The sequence below is a fragment of the Lontra canadensis genome, unplaced genomic scaffold (assembly GCF_010015895.1).
Source record: "Lontra canadensis isolate GAN:19392208 unplaced genomic scaffold, GSC_riverotter_1.0 scaffold107, whole genome shotgun sequence".
Classification (NCBI taxonomy): domain Eukaryota; kingdom Metazoa; phylum Chordata; class Mammalia; order Carnivora; family Mustelidae; genus Lontra; species Lontra canadensis.
Genome location: NW_022631101.1, coordinates 448,390 through 472,452, shown reverse-complemented (window position 1 = coordinate 472,452; position 24,063 = coordinate 448,390). Strand labels below are relative to the sequence as shown.

At 43.4% G+C, this 24,063-nt stretch overlaps 2 protein-coding genes and 1 long non-coding RNA gene across 5 annotated transcripts in view; all 3 read right to left on the bottom strand.

Annotated features, from left to right (window-relative positions):
• Positions 1 to 12,282, bottom strand: part of LOC116855970 (zinc finger protein 226-like) — a 98,535-nt gene extending 86,253 nt beyond the window's left edge. Inside the window, exon 1 of the mRNA XM_032839067.1 lies at positions 12,233 to 12,282. The gene's annotated coding sequence lies outside the window, so the exon portion shown is untranslated. The remainder of the gene's footprint in view (positions 1 to 12,232) is intronic.
• ZNF45 (zinc finger protein 45) lies at positions 714 to 12,292 on the bottom strand. 2 transcript variants are annotated; one of them, XM_032839069.1, is made up of 6 exons: positions 12,233 to 12,292; positions 10,647 to 10,687; positions 7,322 to 7,448; positions 6,498 to 6,593; positions 3,172 to 3,302; positions 714 to 3,069 (listed from the first exon to the last, which is right to left on the bottom strand). In XM_032839069.1, the coding sequence occupies exons 2-6, from the start codon at positions 10,659 to 10,661 to the stop codon at positions 1,474 to 1,476; spliced, it is 1,965 nt and encodes a 654-aa protein (XP_032694960.1). In that variant the 5' UTR covers positions 10,662 to 10,687; positions 12,233 to 12,292; the 3' UTR covers positions 714 to 1,473. The 2 variants fall into 2 exon arrangements, with proteins under 2 accessions (XP_032694960.1, XP_032694959.1); XM_032839068.1 differs by having other exon boundaries at positions 714 to 3,302.
• A 158-nt stretch (positions 12,293 to 12,450) lies between these two features.
• On the bottom strand, positions 12,451 to 24,063 carry LOC116856063. 2 transcript variants are annotated; one of them, XR_004380465.1, is made up of 6 exons: positions 23,823 to 24,063; positions 22,674 to 23,332; positions 20,969 to 21,051; positions 20,134 to 20,192; positions 18,058 to 18,109; positions 12,451 to 12,550 (listed from the first exon to the last, which is right to left on the bottom strand). It is a non-coding gene; the product is annotated as an uncharacterized LOC116856063 (long non-coding RNA). The 2 variants fall into 2 exon arrangements; XR_004380466.1 differs by lacking the exons at positions 12,451 to 12,550; positions 18,058 to 18,109 and adding an exon at positions 12,573 to 12,664.

Here is a 24,063-nt window from a genome sequence, read left to right as displayed (position 1 = left end):
TTGCAAATACTTATCACTGTTTTCTTCATAATCGCTAACAACTGGAAACTCAAATATCCCTGAATTCATAAATGGATAAACCAAACACGATTCATCCATACACTAGACTACCATTCAGCAATAGAAGGAATGACTACAGATCCACACATTAAGATTCATGAATCTCAGAAGCATAAAGTGAAAGAAGCCAGACTTGAAAGATTATATACTGTATGATTCCATTTTAGGACATTGCAAAAAAAGTCAACTACGCAGACAGGAAACAGGCAGATGGCTGCCAAAGGCAGGGAGAGGAGACAGGGAGATGGGTTGACTACAAGAGTACAAAGGAATTTCAGGGTAGGGGGTCGGTCTTGGAAGTGTTAAACATCTTGATTGAGTTGGTAGTAATACAATAGTAAGCATTTGTCATGACACAGAATGATATACCTAAGAGTCGATTCTACTATACAAACTATTCCCTAATAATAATTTTACAAAAAATGTTAGCTTGTAGAATTTTCATAGATGTCTTTTATCTCACTGAGGAATTTTTATAATGGGACACTGATTTTGTCAATCTTACTTTCCTCAATCTACTAAAATGATCGTATATTTGATCAAGAGAATCCAGACATAGAAGAGGACACACATTGAACCAAAGAACAGACTTAACTAATGTGAGGTATAGCAATCAAACTTGTTGCCACTGGAGGTGGGAATAACTAGAAATGTACACAAGGAAACACTCTGGTTTAATAGAAATATTGTATACATTGATTTTGGTGATTACATAAGTGTATACATTTGTCGAAATTCACGAAGTTGTAAAATTGAGATTTATGCATGTTACTGCATGCAAATTATACCTCAATAAAATGTTAGCATATAAAAGTGCTGGTCATAACCCACTGAAGTGATTGGGGACCTACTGGCAAGTTGATAAACACTAGTTCACAGGACCTGTAAGGTTGGGAAAATGAGCCCATGGGTACAACTTAATTGTCCTCCAAGTCTTGCAGAATTCCTCTTCTAAGCACATTTCATAGAAATTTTTAGAGAAGAACTGAATAAAAATTTCACATATGACCATTCTCCCTTTCACTCATTTAACATTACTAAATACCTACCACGTGTTAGGCACTGAAAAGATGAAATAGATTTGGCAGTCAACAAATCCCTATGCCCTTGGGAGCTTATACTCTCATGGAATATAAAATTCTGGCACTTCCCTCTCAGCCCTTCAGTCAACTTCAGATCGGATGCGTCCTTCCTAAGCCTCTCTTCTGTGTAGTATCTGCTAAATGTCAACATTCTGAATGAAGTCCTTATGTCACTGCCCTCACGAGGCTTCTCTGCTGTGTGGTCACCCAACCACTGTGACATGTCAAGCCCTGGCTAAATACTGACTCTTTTATAAAATGCTTTGTCTTCTAGGACAGGTCTGATAATGCACTATTTCAGCACCCATTTGAGGTATCAAAACATATAATTTTATGGAGCTTCTTTCCTGTGCAAATTGTCTGGGGAAGGCAAGTCCTTATCACCCTCATCATCAGCATGTACTCGCTGATGAATTATAAGACTTGAGCTCCAACTGAAGCCCTTCCCACACTCCTCACATTTATATGGTTTTTCTCCAGTGTGAACTCTCTGATGGGCTTGAAGGTATGAGCTCCAACTGAAGACCTTCCCACACTCCTCACATTTGTACGGTTTCTCTCCGGTGTGGACCCTCTGGTGGGCTTGAAGATAGGATCTCTGTCTGAAGCGCTTACCACACACATCACACCGGTATGGCTTTTCTCCTGTGTGGACTCCACGATGAGCCAAAAAATTTGAGGCCCGACAGAATCCTTTCCCACACTCCTCACACTGATATGGTTTCTCCCCAGTATGGCACCTCTGGTGGGCTTGAAGCTGCGAACCCACGCTGAAGCCCTTCCCACACTCTGCACACTGATAGGGTTTCTCTCCCGTGTGGACTCTCTGATGCACTTGAAGACTTGAGAACTGACTGAAGGCCTTACCACACTTCTCGCATTTGTAGGGTTTCTCTCCGGTGTGGATTCTACAATGAACGTTAAGATCTGAACTGCGGCTGAAGCCCTTGCCACATGTCCCACATTTGTATGGTTTTTCTCCAGTGTGGCCTCTTTGATGCGCCAGAAGATTTGAGGCCTGACTGAAGCCTTTCCCGCATTCCTCACATTTATAGGGTTTCTCTCCTGTATGGACTCTAAAATGAATGTTAAAATCTGAGCTACGACTGAAGCCCTTTCCACATGCATCACACTGATATGGTTTCTCACCAGTGTGGCCTCTCTGATGGTCCAGAAGATTAGAGGCCCGGCAGAAGCCCTTCCCACACTCCTCACATTTGTAAGGTTTCTCTCCAGTGTGGCTTACCTGATGGGCCTGAAGGTGTGAACCTACACTGAAGCCTTTCCCACACTCTTCACATTTGTAGGGTTTCTCGCCTGTGTGGATTCGACAATGAATATTAAGGTGTGAGCTGTAACTGAAGCCCTTGCCACATGCCTCACATTTGTACGGCTTCTCTCCAGTGTGGATTCGCTGATGAGCCTGTAGTCGGGAACGCCAGCTGAAGCCCTTCCCACACTCTTCACATCTATAAGGTTTCTTTCCCATGTGGGCTCTCTGGTGGACTTGAAGATATGAGCTCTGACTGAAGCTCAGCCCACAGTCCTCACATTTATAAGGTTTTTCTAATGTGTGGACTATCAGAGGAGCTTGACAACGTGAGCTTTTCCCGACGTTCCTCCCACATTCCTCGTATTTGTGTGAATTCTCTCCAGTGGGGACTCTCTGGTGATGGTGAAGAGATGACCTCTGTCTTAAACCCTTAAACGATGTGTCATACTTCAATGATTTCTCTCCGCTATGGACCCTCTGATGGGCTCGAAGGCTTGAAAGCCGACGGAAGGTGTTTTCACATTTTTCACATTTATAGGGCTTCTCTTCTACATGGGCTGTCTGGTTAGTTTGAAGATGACAGCGCTGAAGGAAACCTTTCTCATGCTCCTCTGCCTGGTAGGTTTTTCCTCCCGGTTGGTCTCTGTGGGGAACCTGAAGATGTGAATTCTGATTAAAGCCTTTACCAAATCCCTCATCTTTACCGAGTGCATCACCTCGTTTTTCCAACTGAGAGCCAGCTCCTTGAATACTGACCATGGAATCTTGGCACTGGGCTAATTCTTTTGTAACCTGTTGCCAGATCTGCGAGCAGAATAGCTCTTCATGCGGCAGGAACTTTGATCCAATTTCTTGAAGAGTCCCCAGGTCATTTAGATTCTTGTCTCCTAAAAGAATAATAGGAATTTAGAGATGAGGCATATAAACACTTGGTTCAGAGATGTCAGGGCTATAAACTTAGGTCCATTGAGAATCATACTAAGTTTTACCTGGGAGAAACAGGTTAGAAATTTAGTGGCCGCAGATCAAGATTCCTAGGGAGTCTCTACAAAGATTAAGCTGCATTTACTAAAAGCCTTGTCTTTGCTTCGGCATATGTCTGATAAACAGCTTCCACATAATTCTTCCCATTGTACGCACATCTGACCAAATGTTCAAAATGTTTAGTAAAACAGATTATCGGAAAATGTCCCCAGGCAATGCTAAAAACCTTTGCCTGAAATTATTTCACTGCAAGTCTGTTCTATGTTAGAAGCCTTGAAGCACTGGGTTGGTTGTAAAGACACTGTTTGGGAGAACCTATCTTATCACATAAGTGCCTAAAGTTCAGAGTATAAGCAGAGAATGGCTTTTCACCTCCTACTGGGAAATATTTTTCAGGACAGTAATGGGGGAAGAGGTTTACAGTACCATATATCATTCCAAAACCTCACAGCAATAAAGTTCCTATCATCTCCAGGGGGGATAAAAGTGAAAAATCAGAAGCTTAATCTTTTACACCAGAGCAAGAACTTGTGAGGAGGAAATGAACAGGGTATGGTATAGATTCTCAAAGTCAATACTGGTCAGGAAGAGTTATGTTCTCCTTGGATCTCTGTTCTACCAATAAGATACACACCTAGCTACCTGCTTCTTTTCAGATCACTCATCAAATCACACCTTATCCATGAGGCCTCTTTTCCCATCCAATTTCCAGCAGTAAATTCTCCCTATCCTTCAACACTCCTGGCCATCTGCCTGGCATCTGCTTTACCCCGTTTTGTTTTTAAACAGCACATATTACATCTGACGTACTATATATGTATGTCCTTTATCTTTTTGTTTTATGTCTTCTCCCACCTGAACGCAGCAGCCACAAGGACAAGCTATTTTCACCGCTCGCAGAACCCTGTCAGTATCCAACAAAGACATGTTGAAAGAATATGTAAGTCCCAGTTTGACTTCTTTGTGGAGTTTGAACTACTTTTTTTTTTTTTAAGACTTTATTTATTTATTTGGCAGACAGAGATCACAAGTAGGCAGAGAGGCAGACAGAGAGAGAGAGGAGGAAACAGGCCCCCCACCCCGAGCAGAGAGCCCGATGCAGGGCTCGATCCCAGGACCCTGGGATCATGACCCAAGCCGAAGGCAGAGGCTTAACCCACTGAGCCACCCAGGCGCCCCGAGTTTGAACTATGTTACAAGAGTAAAAGAGCTTTTCCAAGTAAGTTATCTAGAACAGGAAAAGGACTGGAAATAGCAATTTTGCTGGGAAGCTGAAAGGCTTCAGCAGATGCTGGGCTAACCTAAGTGGAGGTTGCTGATAAGAAAATTATGCTGATCACAAAATCACTGCAAGAATCCCTTTAAAGGAAAAAAGAAAAAAAAAGCATAAGGCACAAAAGTGGACATGGGACCTATGGATTGATTACTTCTGAAATTTTTGTACTCTCCTCCTTTGTGTGTAAAAATTTTTCCCTTTTCACATAGGAGTCAATATTTAGAGCCTCAGGAATAATTCTCTGAAAGCAGGCTGTCAAACTGATGGATAGAGAAACATGTTTTTGTATGGACAACACCAGTTTTCCAAGTTACAGGCTGGGACTCAGTGAGCTTGAAATAATTTAGTGGCCTATGACAAGCATTAAGAACACAGGACAGTATTAGAGGTGCTTCGGAAGTAAAGGCTTCTCTGGATGAAATTTCTGCTAGAGCTATAAACACACACAGGGATGACAGTAGGTGACACCATTTCCTGTAACTCTGTGGGATGGGTGGCTGCCATAAGGAAAATCTTCGAAGGGAAAGACTAACTTGAAAGCTAGTTATTACCTGAGAATTTTTTTTTTTTTAAAGATTTTATTTATTTGACAGAGATCACAAATAAGCAGAAAGGCAGACGGGGGTGGGGGGAGGAGGCTGAGCAGGGAGCCCAATGCGGGGCTTGATCCCAGGACCTTGAGATCATGACCTGAGCCGAAGGCAGAGGCTTAACCCACTGAGCCACCCAAGTGCCCCAGAAATTTTCTTTCTTGATAAAGTGTATTTATTTTCTTTAATAGGAGACCTGCCTAAAAAAGTGGCTATCAGAATCTTCACTCTAAAAAGTCATTCTTCACCAAGACAGTATGATTCACTACTAAAGACGACAGAAAAGCCACACAGGGAAAAGGATATTCAACTTGGTTACAAGTGCAAAGTTAAGCTTTCATTAGATGTGGGGGATTGTTTTTTGAGAGACAGAGAGAGAGAGAGAGAATGCACAAGAGAGCCAGTGGGAAGGGGGTGAGAAGGAGAGGGAGAATCCTAAGCAGGCTCCGTGCTCAGTGAGGAGCCCGATATGGGGTTCGATCCCATTACCCGGAGATCATGACCAGAGCCGAAATCAAGAGTCGGATGCTTAACCGACTGATCCACCCAGGTGCCTCTTTCTTATGATGGTTTTTTTTTTTTAGTTTTTTTTAAAAGATTTTATTTATTTATTTGACAGAGAGAGATCACAAGTAGGCAGAGAGAGAGGGGGAAGCAGGCTCCCCACTGAGCAGAGAGCCCGATATGGGACTCGATCCCAGGACCCTGAGATCATGACCTGAGCCGAAGGCAGAGGCCCAACCCACTGAGCCACCCAGGCACCCTCTTATGATGTTCTGATTTGAGAAGAGACCTACATGAAGGAAGGGAGAGGCTGAGAGGATGACAGAGAGAAAGGGCACTTCTTACAGAAGGAAGAACAAGTAGAGAGGCCGATGAAGCAGGGCCGTGAGGGGCAGAGCAGAGCACCAAAACTGGATGGAACAGACTGACACGGGGGCAGGTGACAGGTCACGCGTGTGGAGGGATGGGGGCAAAGCAAGGAGCAGGAAGCTGGGACATAAGCCACTTGAAGTACTCAGCTTCTACTCTGAATGAGATAAGAAGCTACCAGAGATTCAAGCAGAGGACAGGATCTGACGAACATACAGAAGAATCAATTCGAGTGGAGAATGACTATAAAAGAGCAAAGCAGGGGAGGAAAAGTACGAGAAACTGCTGCAGAGTTCACAGGCCCGGCCCTGCTGTGGAGGCGACAGGAAGCACGGCCGACTCAGCCGCGCGGCTCTCACCTGCAATGCTGCGGCCCTGGGTTGCTGTCTTTCTCATCTGAAGCTTTCCTCCCCTCTCGCACTGGAGTATTATGTGTGGGGTGAAGGGCTGATGCCCTGTCAAAAGGCAAGGACAAACATTTAAAGTTTAAAAATTACTAAACTACTAAAAATGTGGTTCTAACCATATCATCTTTAGGACATCAAGATCAGTGATTTCCAAACTGTTAATTACAACCCATCAGAAGATAATGTTTGATGCAAAAATCCAGGATATGCGGGCCTTACCTGTAAATTACTGGAAAAAAAGGTCTGTTTTCTTCAGACTCTTTCCACCATTTCTCACATGATTTTCAGCAACATGCAGTTATTGCCAAGGGCTCAATTATTTTCTACCCTATTTCATTAAAAATGCTGGTCCAAGGAGAGCCTGGGTGGCCCTGTCAGTTAAGCATCCGACTCTTGATTTTGGCTCAGGTCACGATCTCAGGGTCCTGTGATTGAGCCCTGCATCGGGCTCCGTGCTGAGCGAGGAGCATGCGTGGGATTCTCTCACTCCCACTCCCTCTGCCCTTTTGCCCATTTGCACATGCACACATACACTCTCACTCTCTCAAAAAAAAAAAAAAAAAAGCTAGTACAATACCCTACATATGTGTCATGACCCACTAATGAGAGATGACCACAGCAGTCATCAAATCAATTTACAGCTCATTTATAAAACACACTTTGATGAGAGAAGACCAGAAAAATGTCACCCAGTTCAAGAGCTCCAAAGGATATACGCATCCAAGGATACAATAAACACTGCAAGGGGCTGAAGTCCACAGGGCATCTGTCCTCACCCACAGAGAGCAGGTTCCTGAAGTTCTCCAGCATCACGTCTCCGTACAGCTTCCTCTGGGCGGGGTCCAGCAGCCCCAACTCCTCCTCTGTGAAGACCACTGCCACGTCCTTGAACGTCACGGCCTCCTACAACACCAAGCACACGCAAATTCAATCTTGCACCCAATGGCTGCTGGGAGAAGGAGCACTGAGAAAACTGGAAGGGATGTGTAGGAAGTAGTTTCAGATTCTAAGAGACGAAAGTCAATTTTACTACAATATAGGTAAACATTTCAGGTAATACATACTGTATCATGTTAGATTTTTTTCTTTCCAAAATAAATACTAAAAAGAACTTTCAAATAAATATTAGCCTCCTGTCTTAATTATTTTCTTAGAATAAGTTCCAAGAAGGAAAAAACTGCAAAATCCAAGAATATGCCACTTCAAAATTACTATGTACGATGGCAGGTTTCCTTTTCAACTTTTTCTGTATTTTATTCTTCCCCTCAGAAAATTTAAGTAGCCCTAATTCTCCACACCATACATAACACTGAATATAACCAACGTTTTTAAGTCCTATGTAATCTGATTAGTAAAAAGCAACTTATTTTTCATTTTGTACTTATTTGCCACTTAATAAATGATCACATTTTCATATATTTACTGGCCATCTTTATTTCTTCTTCTTTACCACCTCGCCAGTCAATGTCCTTTGCTCATATTCCAATCAGGGTTTTATTTTATGACTGTAAAATTTCTACTAGAGACTTTAAGCTTTTTTTAAAAAAACATATATAAAACATATTTTAAAAAACATATATAAAAAACTCATGTTTTGCTATTTTTCCTGGATAGCTTTGTGTACGGCATGGTTTCTCAACCTTGACACTACTCACATTTGGGGCCAGACAACTGCTTATTGGGGGGGCTGTCCCCTGCATTTTTGCAGCTGCCCTGGCTTCTGTGCAGTAGAGGTCAAAGCCTCCCTCAAGTTGGCGACACCAGAAATGTTGCCAGACACTGCCTAGGGACAAAAATCACCCATGAGTAAGACCAGCTGGTGTGCAGTACAGTCCTTAACTATTTTATATGGAAACTGTGTGCTCATCACGGGAGCCCTGCATCTCCAGGAGCCCTGAATGAGCAACAGAGATCCTAAAGGAGCCACTGAAGAGTCACCATGAAGAGGCAGTCTCATTAGCTGTGGTGTCTTCTGTATACGACAGCAACTTAGCACACACAGAAAGGCCTAAGTCCTCAAGAAGAATTATTTTCCCTTGCCTCCCTCTTTACCCAGAGTCTTTTTGGATCCGTTGGACCTTTGGTTTCCTGTGTGAGCCTAAGGAGTTTTCTAAAATTCTACAATCCTGTTTCTTTGGAATTAACCTGCAGGAGCGACCATGGACTGCCTCTTGAGGCTGGTCGGAAACTAAAGGCAGTAAGAAAAGCATCAGTAGGTCTTCCTGTACTAGTAGACTTTTTAAAATTAAGAACACTATTACTTTGATAAAAAATAAATCAATAAGTAAATAAAAAATATAAATCAGGGGTGCCTGGGTGGCTTCATTGGTTAAGTGTCTGCCTTCGGCTTAAGGCATGATCCCAGGGTCCTGGGCTCCAGCCCCACATTGGGCTCCAGCCCCACATTGGGCCCCCCGCTGGGCGAAGAGTCTGCTTAAGATTCTTGCTCTCTCAAAAAAAAAAAAAAAAAAAAAAAAAAGATTCTTGCTCTCTCTCTCCCTCTGCCCCTCCTGCTCATATCCTCTCTAAAACAAGTAAGTTTTTTTGTTTTTGTTTTTTTAAAGGACTCTAGTTTTCTTATGGGAAAATACAGAAGAATATTTTCTCCATGTGACTCACCAGTTATGCCTGGCTACACCAGGCCAAATCAGAGTGTTGTATGTGCAAAATCCCAAAGGTACCCCTAGCAAGTGTCCTTTCTCAATTTAGATTCCTCAAATATTAAGAACAAAGAATAGCAAATGCCTCAAAATTCCTTTTTGAGGAAAACGGTTATGTTAGGAACACCATTAGTACAATATTCTTTCAAGTATGTCAAAATCAGAATTTATTATGATGTCGCTTTCCTGGTTTTGCTTTTTTAAGCTTTTATTTAAATTCCAGTTAGTTAGCATACAGTGTAATATTAGTTTCAGGTGTACTAGAGTGATTCAACACTTCCCTACAACAGCCGGTGCTCATCATAACAGTGTTCTTTAACACAGTAAAAATTCTAAATGACCAGGGTGCCTGGGTGGCTCAGTTGGTTAAACATCTGCCTTCAGCTCAGGTCATGATCCCAGGATTCTGGGATCAAGCCCCACATCAGGCTCCCTGCTCAGTGGGGGGCCTGCTTCTCCCTCTGCCTGCCCCTCTCCCTGCTTGTTCTCTTTCTCTCAAATAAACAAAATCTTAAAAAAAATTCTAAACTACGTAAATGTCCAAGAATGGGGCAAAAGTTATGAGACACATACACACACACATACACACACACACAGAGTCCATCAATTCAAGGGAATATGATATAGCCATATAAAAATGTAGGGAACAGGGGCACCTGGGTGGCTCAGTGGTTAAAGCCTCTACCTTCGGCTCAGGTCATGATTTCAGGGTCCTGGGATCGAGCCCCACATCGAGCTCTCTGCTCAGCAAGGAGCCTGCTCTTCCCCCTCTTTCTCTGCCTGCCTCTCTGCCTGTTTGTGATCTCTGTCTCTATCAAATAAATGAATAAAATATTTAAAAAAAAATGTAGGGAATAGGGGCGCCTGGGTGGCTCAGTGGGTTATAGCCTCTGCTTTCAGCTCAGGTCATGATCCCAGGGTTCTGGGATCGAGCCCCGCATCGGGCTCTCTGCTCAGCAGGGAGCCTGCTCCTCCTCTCTCTGCCTGTCTCTGCCTACTTGTGATCTCTGTCTGTCAAATAAAGAAACAAAAAATCTTTAAAAAAAATGTAGGGAATAAAAAAAAGTAGGAACTATAATATTAATTAGAAAAGCATAATTTGAAAATTTTAACTATATAACTATTACAACTATATGGTTACAAATGCATATAAGGAAAAGAACATGGGAAAATGAAAACAGTTTTTATAAGGAAAATATAATAAAGTGGGAGGTTTTTATTCACTGCTAGTGACCTTTCTCCTCTATTTTACTTGGGAAATTATAAAAGGTGATAAAACAAAATAACAAAAATTAATCTACACTAAAATAAAAAGCAGTGATCCTCTGGCACAGAAGAGATTCTGAAATGCCTGCTATTCTGTTTAATCATTTTCAAGAACGCATCTAATCGCTGAGAAGCGAGACAATCGTTTAAAATCTAGAAAGGAAGCCCAACTCACCTTGAACTTGGTCATTTTGCACTCGTCCTTCTAAGGAAGGGCTGAGTCCTGAGTCCGGAGAAGGCACAAAAGGGGAAGGAGAAAAAAAAAAAAGCCATCAGAGTTTGGCCAAGACTGTCCTTAACCCATTCAATTAACATATTATCACTACCCATATTTTATGCTTCACATCAAAGAGCCATGGTGCCCTTTCCTCAGGGGGCTTGATGAGCAGAGGGTGGGCTGGATTCCCGAGACTGACCCCTTCAGCTGAGAGCCCTGCACAATGAACAACCCTGCCCAACCACACACAAGTTCTCCTTGTCGCTTTTAGGGTATGAATCTGATTCTAGGGAGTGTGGATGTGGAGAATTAAGTACCCAGGTTGAGAAAGTTATCACCAGGGCCAAATGTTTTAGGTCCACGGTACTGCTACTTACTAGCTGTGAAATCTTCAACAAACTATTAATGTTTCCGTGCCTCAATTCTTTCATCTGTAAAAATGGAGGGGTTAACAGTGCCTATAGGATTGTTTTAAGAATTAAATCAGCAGGTGCAGGGCACACAGAACACTCTTAGGGTATCTTATTTCTTAGGAGCTGTAGAAAAGCAGGTAATATTCACTAACATAAAACCTGTCCTCATAAATGGTTTCTATCAACGGAGCCTTTGGAGGCTGTTGCTCTGTCATGCAAAAATCGCCTTTAACCCCTGAAATATATTATTCTTTCTTGGTCAGCATACTTAACGGGATGCCTTTGCAATTGTATTTAAGAATACATGGATGACTTTGTTTTCCTGCATAAAATGAATAGAACCTAAAATTTACCTTTTTAACCATTATTAAGTTCGTTATTATTATTATTATTCACTATTATGTTCATTAAGTGCATTCCTGTTGCTGTGCAGTCATCACCACCACCCATCTCCAGAACTTTTTCGCCATCCTCAACTAGAACTCTGTACCCATAAAACAACAGCTCCCCATCAGTTCGCCCCTCAGCCCCTAGTAACCACTACTCTACTCTCTCTCTGTGAATTTTACTATACGGACAACCGTGGGCTTTTCTGTTGTTGTTAACAGAGGACTGTTTTTTGAAAGATATGAGACCTTGTCAAATTTACTGTTAAAAGCAGGACCTTGAAAAAGACTCTCATGAAGCTGAAGAAAAAATAATAAAAACCTGTGACTCAGGAGTGCCTGGGTGGCTCAGTAGGTTAAATCCTCTGCCTTCGGCTCAGGTCATGATCCCAGGGTCCTGGGATTGAGCCCTGTACCAGACTCTCTGCTCAGTGGGGAGCCTGTTTCCTCCTCTCTCTCTGCCTGCCTCTCTGCCTACTTGTGATCTCTGTCAAATGAATAAAAATAAAATCTTTAAAAAAAAACAAAAACAAAAACAAAAACCTGTGACTCTGCAAGATTTATCTACCCATAAGTGAGGTAATCATTGTCATTATGTCATTCAAACTAACAAGGTATAATAATCCTAGTAAATGATTAAAAACAACAAAAACAGCAGTGGGTGGCTTTAGCTGAGCACCGAGTACGTGTCAGGGACCTTACGAAGCACCTGGCACACTGTTCGGTGAAGGTACTGCCCACGTACCTATGACGAAGTTACTGTCGCACAAGTCGTGTGACTTCGGTCCAATTGCCTATACCTCTGTGCCCATCCTCAGCTACAACAAAAAGATCAAAACAGAACTTCAGCCAGAGGGTTACTTTGGCAGAATAAATGAGCTAATCCGTGAGATGCCCCTGGCACGGTACCTGGCATTTTGGGACCTTCTCACTTGATGACAAGAACTGTGGATTCCTTTTAACAGATGAAGAAGCTGAAGTTTGATGAGGTCAAGACACACGGGTGGAAGTGGAATCCAGCTCTCATACCAGAACCGATATTCTAGATGCTTCTCTGCTGCTTCTGAGGACAAAAATAGGCTGATGGGACTCCAAGGTCTCACAGGAAGAGAAACGAGAGCTGAGAGCTAGGGATGACAGACATGGAAACGGGGAGACGACTCTGAAGCCAAAGGATCTGCTTGAGGGAGAAGAGAACAGCGCTGTGAAGGGCGTAGGCTCTGGAATCAGACCACTGGTGTGTGAATACTGCATCCCCAACTTGCTAATACTCTGTGTCTCAAAAAGCACAAGCTATAACTGGAGATAATAATGGCAACAATGATATTACCAACCTCAGGGGAAGGGTAGTAGGTCTAAGTGACTATATGTCAGACACTTGGAACAGCGTCTGGTGGCTTAAACATTCAACATAAGTGACTGGTATGGCTGCTTCACATGAACACCCAAGGAACCCCTTCCTTGGGGCGGAGGCAGGCAGAGAGTGGGTTAGAGTCCTGAGATCAAGCCCTTTCCAGCTGAGCACCTCTGGGTAGTGAACTACGGCCCAACCACACAGGTGGCCTGGATACAAGTTCTCCTTTTCACTCTCAGGGTAGGACTGATTCTGAGGAGGGTGGAAACTGAACATACAATAATCAGATTAAGAGATTATTATTGGTTAATTGTTGGTTAATTTATTACTTATTAGTTAATTACTATTAGTTACTCCTCCATCTTTAGATACAGGAACCCTAGTATGGAAAAGGGCAATGGAAAACTTCCCAATCTTGGCAGAAACAGGCTTCTGGGATCTGTGATTCACTTTGTTCTGACTCTATCTGCCCAAAAACTTTTGCTCAGTAAGAAGTGTTCTGCAGGGAGCGCTTTCCATCACCCCTGGGGAAAGGGGGATAATTGGTAAATCAATCTTGTAATTAATACTGACTCAGCTTTGTAGCTCAAGCACTTGAAACAGTGCTTGGAACAGAAACTGCTCAGGAGACACTCAGCAGTCAGTGTCAGGGTCTTAATGAATGAAGATTTCTTTGAGTTATTAAAAGAAAATTTTTTTTTTAGAGAGGGAGGAAGAGAGGGGGGTGGAAGGGCAGAAGGAGGGGAAGGGAATCTTAAGCAGACTCCATACCCACCTTGGAGCCTGACATGGGGCTCTGCCTCACAACCCTGAGATCACAACCTGAGCCAAAATCAAGAGTTGGACACTTAACCAACTGAGCCAGCAGGCACCTCTGAGTTGTAAAATTTTGAGGCTGATCCCAGGTGGGAGGATTTGGAGAGCAGGTGTTTTATTTCCAAGATTTTCCTCCAAGTCTTTCACAATATTTGCAAGACCAAGGTCATCTTTGGAAGGAAAAGAGCCTCTGGATTTTTCTCCTAAGATTTTATTTCTTTATTTTAGAGAATGATGGTGAGCACAGGTAGGAGGAGGCACAGAGGGAGAAAGAGAGAGGGAATCCCAAGCAGACTCCACATCAAGCCCAAAGTGGGGCTCAATCCCAGGACCCCGAGATCATAACTTGAGCCCAAATCAAGAACTGGACACTTAAGCAACTTAGGCACCCAGGTGACCCCCCCGTTTTTTTTTTAAGATTTTATTTGAGAGAGAGACAGAGTCTGTGCGCACGCAGGTGCGTTTGCACATACACATGCATGAGTGGGGGGGTACAGGGGAAGCGGGAGAGAGAGAAGAGCATCTGGATTTTTAAAACTACCATCTCAGGGCACCTGGGTGGGTCAGTTGGTTAAGCGACTGCCTTTGGCTCAGGTCATGATCCTGGAGTCCCAGGAGTGAGTCCCACATCAGGCTCCCTGCTTGGCAGGGTGTCTGCTTCTTCCTCTGACCCTTCCTCTTCTCATGCTCTCTCTCTTTCTCTCCTTCTCTCTCTCAAATAAATACATAAAATCTTTTAAAAATTAAAATAATGAAATAAAACTACCATCTCAGAAAGGTGATTTCTGCTTTTCGAAGTCAGTGCCTACATGGATCCATTATGAAATCCACACAATGTGTCCATCAAAATATTCAGAGCAACTAGCTCACTGCCTCCATAATTAGCAATAGGCAGGTTAATTTATAAATTCTTCATTAAGTAAATGAGTTTATCAATTCACTGAACACTTATAGAAAACTCACTAGAAGAGATACAATTGGGGCGCCTGGGCGGCTCAGTAGGTTAAGCACCTGTCTTTGGCTCAGGTCATGATCTCAGGAGTCCTGGAACTGAGGCCCACATCAGGCTCCTTGCTCAGTGAGGAGTCTGTCCTTCTCTCTCTGCCCCTCATCCTGTTCATGCTCTCTCGTGCTCTCTCTCTCAAATAAATAAAAAAAAAAAAAAAAGAAGAAAGAGAGAGAGAGATACAACTTGCTCACAGTTTGGTGATTATATGTTGCTACTTGACAGAGTAGGGTATGGGGTCCTCTGGGTCCCCTGAGGCCCATGGAGCAGGTTCTACACAAACATGGCTTTTGCTGAGCTGTGGGGGATGACTGAGTTCTACTAGCCCAAGAGAAGTAGAATCACCAGAAAACCTCAAAAGAACAAATGCTATGGTGGGAATAAATACAAATCAGAGGCAGCAACAGATAAGCAGGTGGGTGGGATTCAACCTCCCCTGATGTGAGTCCCAGTTTTATCTGCGGGGCAGCAGGAAAGCCTTGAGGAAGGGAGGGTAAAAGATCCCTTTGTCTTGTAATCAGATTATTCTCTCAGGAGAGAGAGTGGAAGGGGAAGTGGCTGGGATCAGAGAGGACTGTTTGGAGGATGAAGTCAAGAATCATTTACTTCTTGGAGAGAGGGGAAGATGGTGGCAAAAGCAGGAGGACCCTAAGCTCACCTCCTGCCATGAATACAACCGGATAATCTGGAAATCATCCTAGATACCCCAGAAATCAACCTGAACACTGACATAATAAACTCACAAGTAAAGGTAGAAGCCAAGAAGTGTGGAACCTTGGTTTGGGAGAGAAACAGATCGTGGCCTCAGTGGGAAAGAGGGAGCCATGGTTGTGGAGAAGTGTGAGAGACAGATAACACACAGGGAGCATGAGATGAGAAAATGAATCCCCCATAGCCACGGGCTCAGAAAGCAAGAGGGGCCGCATTTCAGGAGTTCTTGCAACCAGCAGGGCTGAAAGCCTGTATGTAGTCTGAAAGGTAAGTGGGCCTGGCTCAGGCAGAGCCTGGAGACATCCTTCTTGGAAAGAAGGCAGGACAAAACACCTGTGGACATACAGCGTGGAGGCAGCGATGCGAAGTGCAGAAGTGCGCTTGGGCACATAGTGGGGAGGTTGTCTGCTCATCCTGGCAGTGTGTTCCGGAGTGGCTGCGTTCCTGGAGAGACCCTACTGGAACAAAGAACTGGCAGGAGCCACTGGCCCTCCCTCACCCGTCAGCATAAACACAGAGCCACTTGCAGGAACCAGCACAGCACTGACGCTCCCTCTGTAACTTCCTTACACCAAGCAGAGCACACGCCACACTCGTAGGAGCCACTCCCCGAAGCACCAGGCACTGGGGAACAGAGGACACTACATGGCAGGACATTAGAGGACCTCTTCTTCACAAGGCCATTACCCTCCAGTAAGGGAGATGTCACTGACTTTCTGAACACAGAGAAGCAGGCACAGACTTAGACAAAATGAGAAGACAGAGGAATCTGTCCCAAATGAAAGAACAGGACAAGGCCACGGTCAGAGATCTTAGTGAAACAGATCTAACTAACACGCCTGATAAAGAATTTAAAGTAATGGCCACAGAGATACTCAGTGGACCTGAGAAAAGAGTGGAGGACACTGGTGGGCCATTAACACAGAGCTAAAAGAATAACAGAGATAAAGGGCTGAATAAATGAAATGAGAAACACACTCAAAGGAATGAACAGCAGGCTGGAAGAGGCAGGGGAACTGATTAATGACTTGGAAGACAGAGTAATGGAAAGTAATTAAGCTGAACAAAAGACAGAATAAAGAATTCTGCAAAACAAGAATAGACTTAGGGAACTCAGCGACTCCATCAAACATAGTAACATTCAGATTATAGAGATCCCAGAAGAAGAAGAGAAAAGGGGGCAGAAAAGTTATTTGAAGAAATAATGCTGAAAACTTCCCTAATCTGGGAAGGAAACAGATATCCAGATCTAGGAAGCACAGAGAACCCCCAACAAAATAAAAAAAAAGCAGATCCATACCAAGACATATTGTAATTAAAATGGCAAAAATGTAGAGAAACAGAAATTTTGAAAGCATCAAGAAAAAAGAAGATAGTTTCTGCGAGCACTCAGTAGGAAAGGAACTCAACAAAGACTTGCAGAATGACTGCTGTAATGAACAGCTGACAGATATGTTGTGTAGATCAAGGCCTTATTATTTATCTCCTACTCTATGCTAGCCAAGGATCCGAGACATGAAAGACACAGCAGTGAACAAAGCAGGCAAGGACCGTGATCTCATGCAGCTGATATTATAATGTGGTCAAGGATATTAGCAAACTGATAATACAGTGAGAGGTATTTTTGAGAAAAATAAGGCAGGGTCGGGGCACTTGGGTGGCTCAGTTAAGCATCCAACTCTTGATTTCAGCTCACGATCTCAGGGTCACGAGATCAAGCCCCATGTTGGGCTTGGTACTGGGCGGAGAGCTTGCCTGGTATTTTCTCTCTCCCTTTCCCTCCACTCCTGCACACGTGCTCTCTCAAAAAAAAAAGGCATGGTAAAAAGAGGGGAAGAGATAGCAGGAAGGGCTGTTGCAGAATAATTTTCTGTCATGGATGCTTCTCCCACATTTGACCATGAAACCTGAACCAAGCAAGGGAGAGTGCATCATGCAGATATCTGGTACTGGAAGGATGTGGAATTCAGCCAGAGAGAAAACAGAAAATATTTTTTGTTAAGAAGCATGAGTCTGTTCTCTCTACCAGTGCTTCACAAATTTTAATGTTCCATGAATCAAATGGAGACCCTGGGAAGGTACAGAAACCTCGGTCTCACCCCTAGAAATTCTAAATCAGAAGATCAAGGATGGAGCCTAAGAATCTACATTTTTAACAATATTCCAGAGGATGCTGATGCTGTTGGTTTCTGGGTCACTATGAGAGTAGCAACAGTCAAAACAACCCTCCAGATATCCTCAGACAGACTAAAGACTTGAGGTTTTCCCCTTCAACTCTTCTTCTAGCCACAACAGAGCAAAAAAGTTAAGAGAAAGTAAATACACTGCAATCTTCTCTTTCTCTCTGGTTCTAAAAATGGGATTAGAATCAAGGTTTGTTAGGATCAGAAAGAATACCAAGGGCACTCTAAGCACCTAATTTTACCCACAAGGAAACTCAACCCATTCATAAAATACTCTCAATATTTGCTGACATTTAATAGCAACTGACTTAGTACTTACCATGGCACCATTTCCACGAATGTAGTACATGTGCTATCTTATTTGATCTTCACAAGTCTAGAGATTGAGACAAAAATCATCCCCATTTTACAGGTAAAGAAGATGGAGCGCAGAGAAATAGCTCCAATCATGATCAACCAGTGACCAATAGAAAAGTCAAGATTTTCACCCAGAGCCTTACCTACTAGGACTGTGGTTCTCAATTTGGACAGCACATTAGACTCACAAAGGAACTTTAAAAAAAAAAAAAAAAAGGGTTCAGGCCTTACTACAACTAATCAAATCAAGTCTGTGGAGGTGGGCGGCTGAGGTGTGCACTCCTACACGCCTCCTACTGCCCCAGGCCACAATCTCATTGTCCGGTTAGGACACTGCACCAGGCACTAATGAACCTAGGCAATATGGTGCCCAAGCCCTTGTCTTATAAGCACTGGTTGTCAACTCTTGTTCTGTACATGACATTGTAAGGCCCGAGATTCCATGTGCTGCCTATACAACTTTGAGCCTTACAGGGCCCAAAGGCCTAGCCATGAGTTACTCTGGTCTCTCCAGATACGGCCCTGGCCCCTGACCCTGGGGGGAAAGGCTCCCCACCCAGCTACTTCCTCTATATATGAACCAGGGTCTAGATTCAATACTATTTGACATCTTTTATTCCAACCTCACCATGAGCCTGCTAAATCACAAAGCCAGTCTGTCAAAAACCCAGCTTCCAGAGAGCACGCAAGAACCCTCATTCTCCTGACCACTGACCCCAACCTGCCTCTTTTCACTAGTACCCAATACAGATGTCTCCACCTGGTTATTTGCTGCCACTCTAGTCATAAAGACAAACCCCCCTTCCTCTCTCTGCTTTCCGACCCTGCATGTGACAGGCTTCATATGGTCCTATGTAGCAGGCTATGCCTCTTGGTTCTGGGGGAACCATAGTGTTAAAAACCTTCTTTCTCAATGGAGTGAACCTCTCCATGTTGCCACACAATAGCCTGTATAACTTTAAGACCTGAAAAAATTCACCCTACCAACTGGACCAGATGCACCCCACTCAGTCCTCAACCTAACAGCCTTTACCTCCCTGCCAGCCTGTCAAATTATTCAGAGAAGCTAATCACATCTTCCTTCGGGAGCCAAGGGTCACTTTACATTCCTGTCACTACAAAAACCCCCTACTACAGCCCTGCTGGTTTATTCTATTCTTGGGCGCAAGCCCCACACGGCCCTACGTGGCATGTAGTGTCCTCCTCCCAAGAGCTGTGTGTAAGCTGCTGCCAGTGACACCTGCCCAGTGTCGGGTGTTATGCCTTCAGCCATCTCATACTAATTAGAACAAGGATTCGCCTTCCTATACAGGGTGAATAGGAGGTGATCAGAACAGCCTCAAAATCACCCAGAAAGCTAATAAACACAAAAACCCAGGCCCATTGATACAGTAAAACTCCTAGGTCTTTATAGTTGCTCTATTTTTTACCAAGTTCCCTAAAATGATTTTGATATGACCATAGTTTGAGAACCACGATGTTAGTCTATCCTGCCTCTCCAGGAGTTACCTGAGCTGCTGAAGGACACCCAGAAAATCAAGGGCAGGGTTAGACCTGGCACTCAGGCCTCCTAAGTCCAAACTCTCTGCTTCTCTCCATTGTACGATGCCCTTGGAAGCCTAAGGAGCAAGAGTGACTCATGAATGCCCCTGAAGGCAAATCCCGGAGTGAAAACGGATCTTCCAGTAAGACCAGTGCGATCTGACAAATACAGTGCAAGTTCCATAGTATAATTTAAACGTTTCTAGTAGTCACATTAAAAAAAGTTAGAAGAAGCAACTGGGCTCAATCTTAATAATATATTTTATTTAACCCAATATATCCAAAATATATTCAACCTACGATCAACATAAAAATTCAATTCAATCTGCAATCAACATAAAAATTATGGAGACATTACACTCTTTTTTTTCATACTAGTCTTTGAAATCCATTGTGCGTCTTATACTTACAGAACATCCCAATTAGCACTACCCATATTTCAGGTGCTCAATTATCACATGTACCTGATGGCTACCATATTGGATAGTGATGACTTGAACCTTTTTAAAGCAACCGAGACCAAATAACCATCCCCCAGGGACTTTCTGGGTTCAAGACAGCAAATTAGTGTTAGTTATAAGTTTAACCAATGGCTATTACAGAAACTATTCATTTTTGTTCAACTGAATGACAGAACTGAAGTAGGGAAAACGGTAGGCAGGTGAAAAAAAGAATACCTTAAAACCCCCTTTTGCCCTTTTGATAACTTGCTGCATTTTTCATGTCACATAGCCACCTATAATAGAAAAAAGACAACGTTAGTCTGTAATATGTCAAGGATTTACAACATCCCTGGAACTATGTCAAGCACTTTACATAACATATCTCTTTTAATATTCACAAAAACTTTAGGAGGTAGGTACTGAGAGTCCTATTTGGACAGGTAAGAAAACAGAGGCACAGAGAAGTTAAATACTTTGCCCAAGGTTATCCAGTCAGAGTGCCAGAGCTAGGTTTTAAACCGAGCTGCTCAAGTTTGATCCTGTTCTGCCCGCTACTGACTGCCCCCTCTCCTGCTCCCCCTGCTTGTTTTCTCGCTCTTTCTGTCAAATAAATTAAATTTTTAAAAAGATTTTATTTATGTATTTAACAGAGAGAGACACAACAAGAAAGGGAACACAAGCAGGAAGAGTGGGAGAGGAAGAAGCAGGCTTCCCGCTAAGCAAGGAGCCCAATGCAGGGGCTCGATCCCAGGACCCTGGGATCATGACCTGAGCAGAAGACAGATGCTTAACGACTGAGCCACTCAGGTGCTCCAATAAATAAAATCTTAAAAAAAAAAAAAGAAAGAAAGAAAGAAACATTAGCATCGACTTGTTTCTAAGGAAATTTGTTTTAGACCATGACATATTGAGCATAATGGTACATCAGCTTCTGAATACTCTTGAGAAAGTTGGTGGTATTCCGCGGCCCACCACAAGTGAGATCAAAGAAAAGGAATGTGAATATAGATTATCTTCCTATTTTCTTTCCTAATCCCAGGCTGGGGGTCCCCCTTCAATGGCTACTCACCGAATAACTCTTCTCTGCTAACTTCTAGGTTGCTGCTGGGCACTCTGGAAAGAATATGACAAGGTCCTGGAAAACAGCAGTCCCTGAACCCAACAAGAGAGAAAAGAAATCAAAGTTATATGCCAGTGGCAAGAGCAACCTCAAAGGAGCAAAGACAACCCCTCATCTTCCCTAACTGCAATTCTTTCTAACCTTCTCCTACGAGTAACATTCTCCTCATTGCCAAGAGTGAAAACGTTAGAGTTGCTGTTTTTATCTGTGATGGACTGAATATAACCCCCTAAAACTCTTATGTTGAAGTTCTAAATCCCAGTTCCTCAGAATGTGATGATATTCTGGGTTCAAAAGTCAGCAAATTAGCAGAATATATTATATTTGGAGATAGGCCATTTAAAGAGGCGATTAGCTTAAAATGAGTTCTTTAGGGTAGTCCCTAAACCAATCTAACTTATGTCCTAGTAAGAGGAAATCTAGACACACAAAGGGACAAGAGAAGCAGGCACACAGAGGAAAGGCCATGTGAGGACACAGCGAGAAGGCAGCCAAGGGGAGAGGCCTTAGAAGAAACCAAACCTGCCAACACCCTGATCTTTGACCTCTAGCTCCAGATGTGACAAAATAAATTTCTGTTGTTTAAGCCACCCAGTCTACGGTATTTCTTTACACCAATCCTGATGTATTAATAAAATCTCCCTTCCACTGGTCTTCATATATAAATAATTTGAGATAGCTTTTCAGTCCCACCAACTCAACATCTGGGTTTGCTTTAAAATAGTCAAGGAGAGGGGCGCCTGGGTGGCTCAGTGGGTTAAAGCCTCTGCCTTCAGCTCAGGTCATGATCCCAGGGTCCTGGGATCAAGCCCCACATCGGGCTCTCTGCTCAGCAGGGAGCCTGCTTCCTCCTCTCTCTCTGTCTGCCTCTCTGCCTACCTGTGATCTCTGTCAAATAAATAAATAAAATCTTAAAAAAATAAAATAAAATACTCAAGGAGAAAGGCGCCTGGGTGGCTCAGTCAGTTAAATGTAGCCAGTGTCTGCTGGAGATTTTCTCTCCCTCTGTTCCTCCCCCTGTGTGCTCTCTCTCTCTCTAAAATAAATGAATAGACTCTTTTAAAATACTCAAGGAGAGCTATGAAATGTGTAAGCCTGATGATTCACAGACCTATACCCCGGGGGCAAATAATACATTATATGTTAATAAAAAATTATTAAAAAATAAAATAATCAAGGGGAAAAAAAATATGTGTGTGTGGAGAGCAGAGAAGCAAAAAAAAAAACAACAACAAAAAACAAAACAGAAAACTAGCAAGGATTGACTCAGGGTGATTGTTACATAGGAGTTCATTATATTATACTTTGGGTATGCTTGGAAACTTCCACAGTAGAGTTAAGGAACTAACTGTAAATACTGGGGTAACAATATAATAAAATAAACACACATTTAAAAACTGCTAAACAGAATGCACTAAAATGTTTTAAAAAATGTCTATGTTCTAGTATTAGGAGTTATTCTTATTGCTTTTCTGTATATATTTTTATATTTTCTAACTTCTCTATGATGAGTGTGCATATCTTCCATAATGAGAACATGAACTATAAATATTGTCTGAAATAAAAGTAAATGAGAATGCTTCTAAAATTTTATAAAAAGTCCAGACTCATGAATCCTGCTTTCAAAATACTTTACATTAAAATTCCAACCTACCTCCATAACTTGATCCCAAATGACTTGACTCCTCTGCAGCCAGTTTCCTATGGTTAAATATTTATATAACTTACTTTTCTGTTTTGTTTCCTAATTCCAATTTGAGGACTTCAAACTTTGGGACCAAGGATATCCATAAGGCACACACACCCTGGATTCAAATCCACTTCACCCACTAGCGGTGCGACACAGGATAAGTAACTTAGGCTCCTCTGACTCCATTCCCTCATCTGTACAATAGAGGCAGTAACAGTATTCACTGGAGAGGGCTTTGTGAAGACTGCGTTAATTTTTATAAAACCCTCGGGATGACGCTTAGCATTCCAGGTGTAACCATGAAGACTATCACTCATGTCCTGTGCATGTTCTCCATATTTTCTCAATTATTTAACAGTTGCTCATGAATGAAATACCTTCTATCACCGCAGAAGAGGAAGACGAAAGCTAAGTACGGTCGCAGCGGGGCTCTGCTGCCAAGGAGTCCTCTTTCAGAAGTCAGGAGGCGGAAAAGAAAGGAGCCTGAGGTGCTACAGTCTGGTCTGTGGCCCTGCAAAAACCGCAGAAGGTATTTGTGGGTGACGCTCTCTTTCTAAAACACGAGTCAGAAATAGTCCGGGCAGAGCCTCCTGTCCCGCATGGATAAGAAGAGCCAGTGCCACCTGGAAGAGTTTCCAGAGAGGTAACTTTTCTGACTACTATTGTATTGTTTATATTCACAACTAACACCTTGCCACACGTCCGAACTGCTCCAAACATTTCACTTATACTCTATACCATGAATGTACAGGACAAATGTGTAAGGTAGGTAATATCCCCGTCTCCAGGAAAGGAAACTGAGACACGGAAAGATCAAGTTCTAGGAAGTGACAAAGCCGTGTGGAAGGGGAGGGGAAGGCGAGCTGGGCGGCGGGGAGCCGGGAGACCCTCGAAGCCTGCGGAGCCGGGTCCGCCTCCAAGCCTAAGACCCGCGAAGCGCTCCAAACGTAGAGGCTCCGGCTAGGGGAAGGCAGGCAGCCGCCCCCGCCCGTCAACCTCGATCTCTGCCACTGGCCGCGGCTTTTCCTCCTTGTGACCCAGGGCCCGGAGCCGCTGATCTCACGGCCAGGTCAAAAACTTAGAAAAGGTCGCGGGGTCCCAGGGATCACTCACCTCCCAGAGAGAAATAAAGGCCGCGATGTTAACCTCCCGCAGCGGAAATACCTCCGACTCTGCGGAGCTCCTGGACTACATTCCCCAGCATTCCCGAGAGGAACCGGGGCCGCTATTCCGCCCCCGCGTGAGGCGGAAAAGCCGGTTCCCACACCTACAGCCGGAATCCAATCCGGAGTCCACGAAAGGAGAGGGCTTCGCATTCTTACCCTCTGGTAGCCAAATGCTTCCGAACACGCAG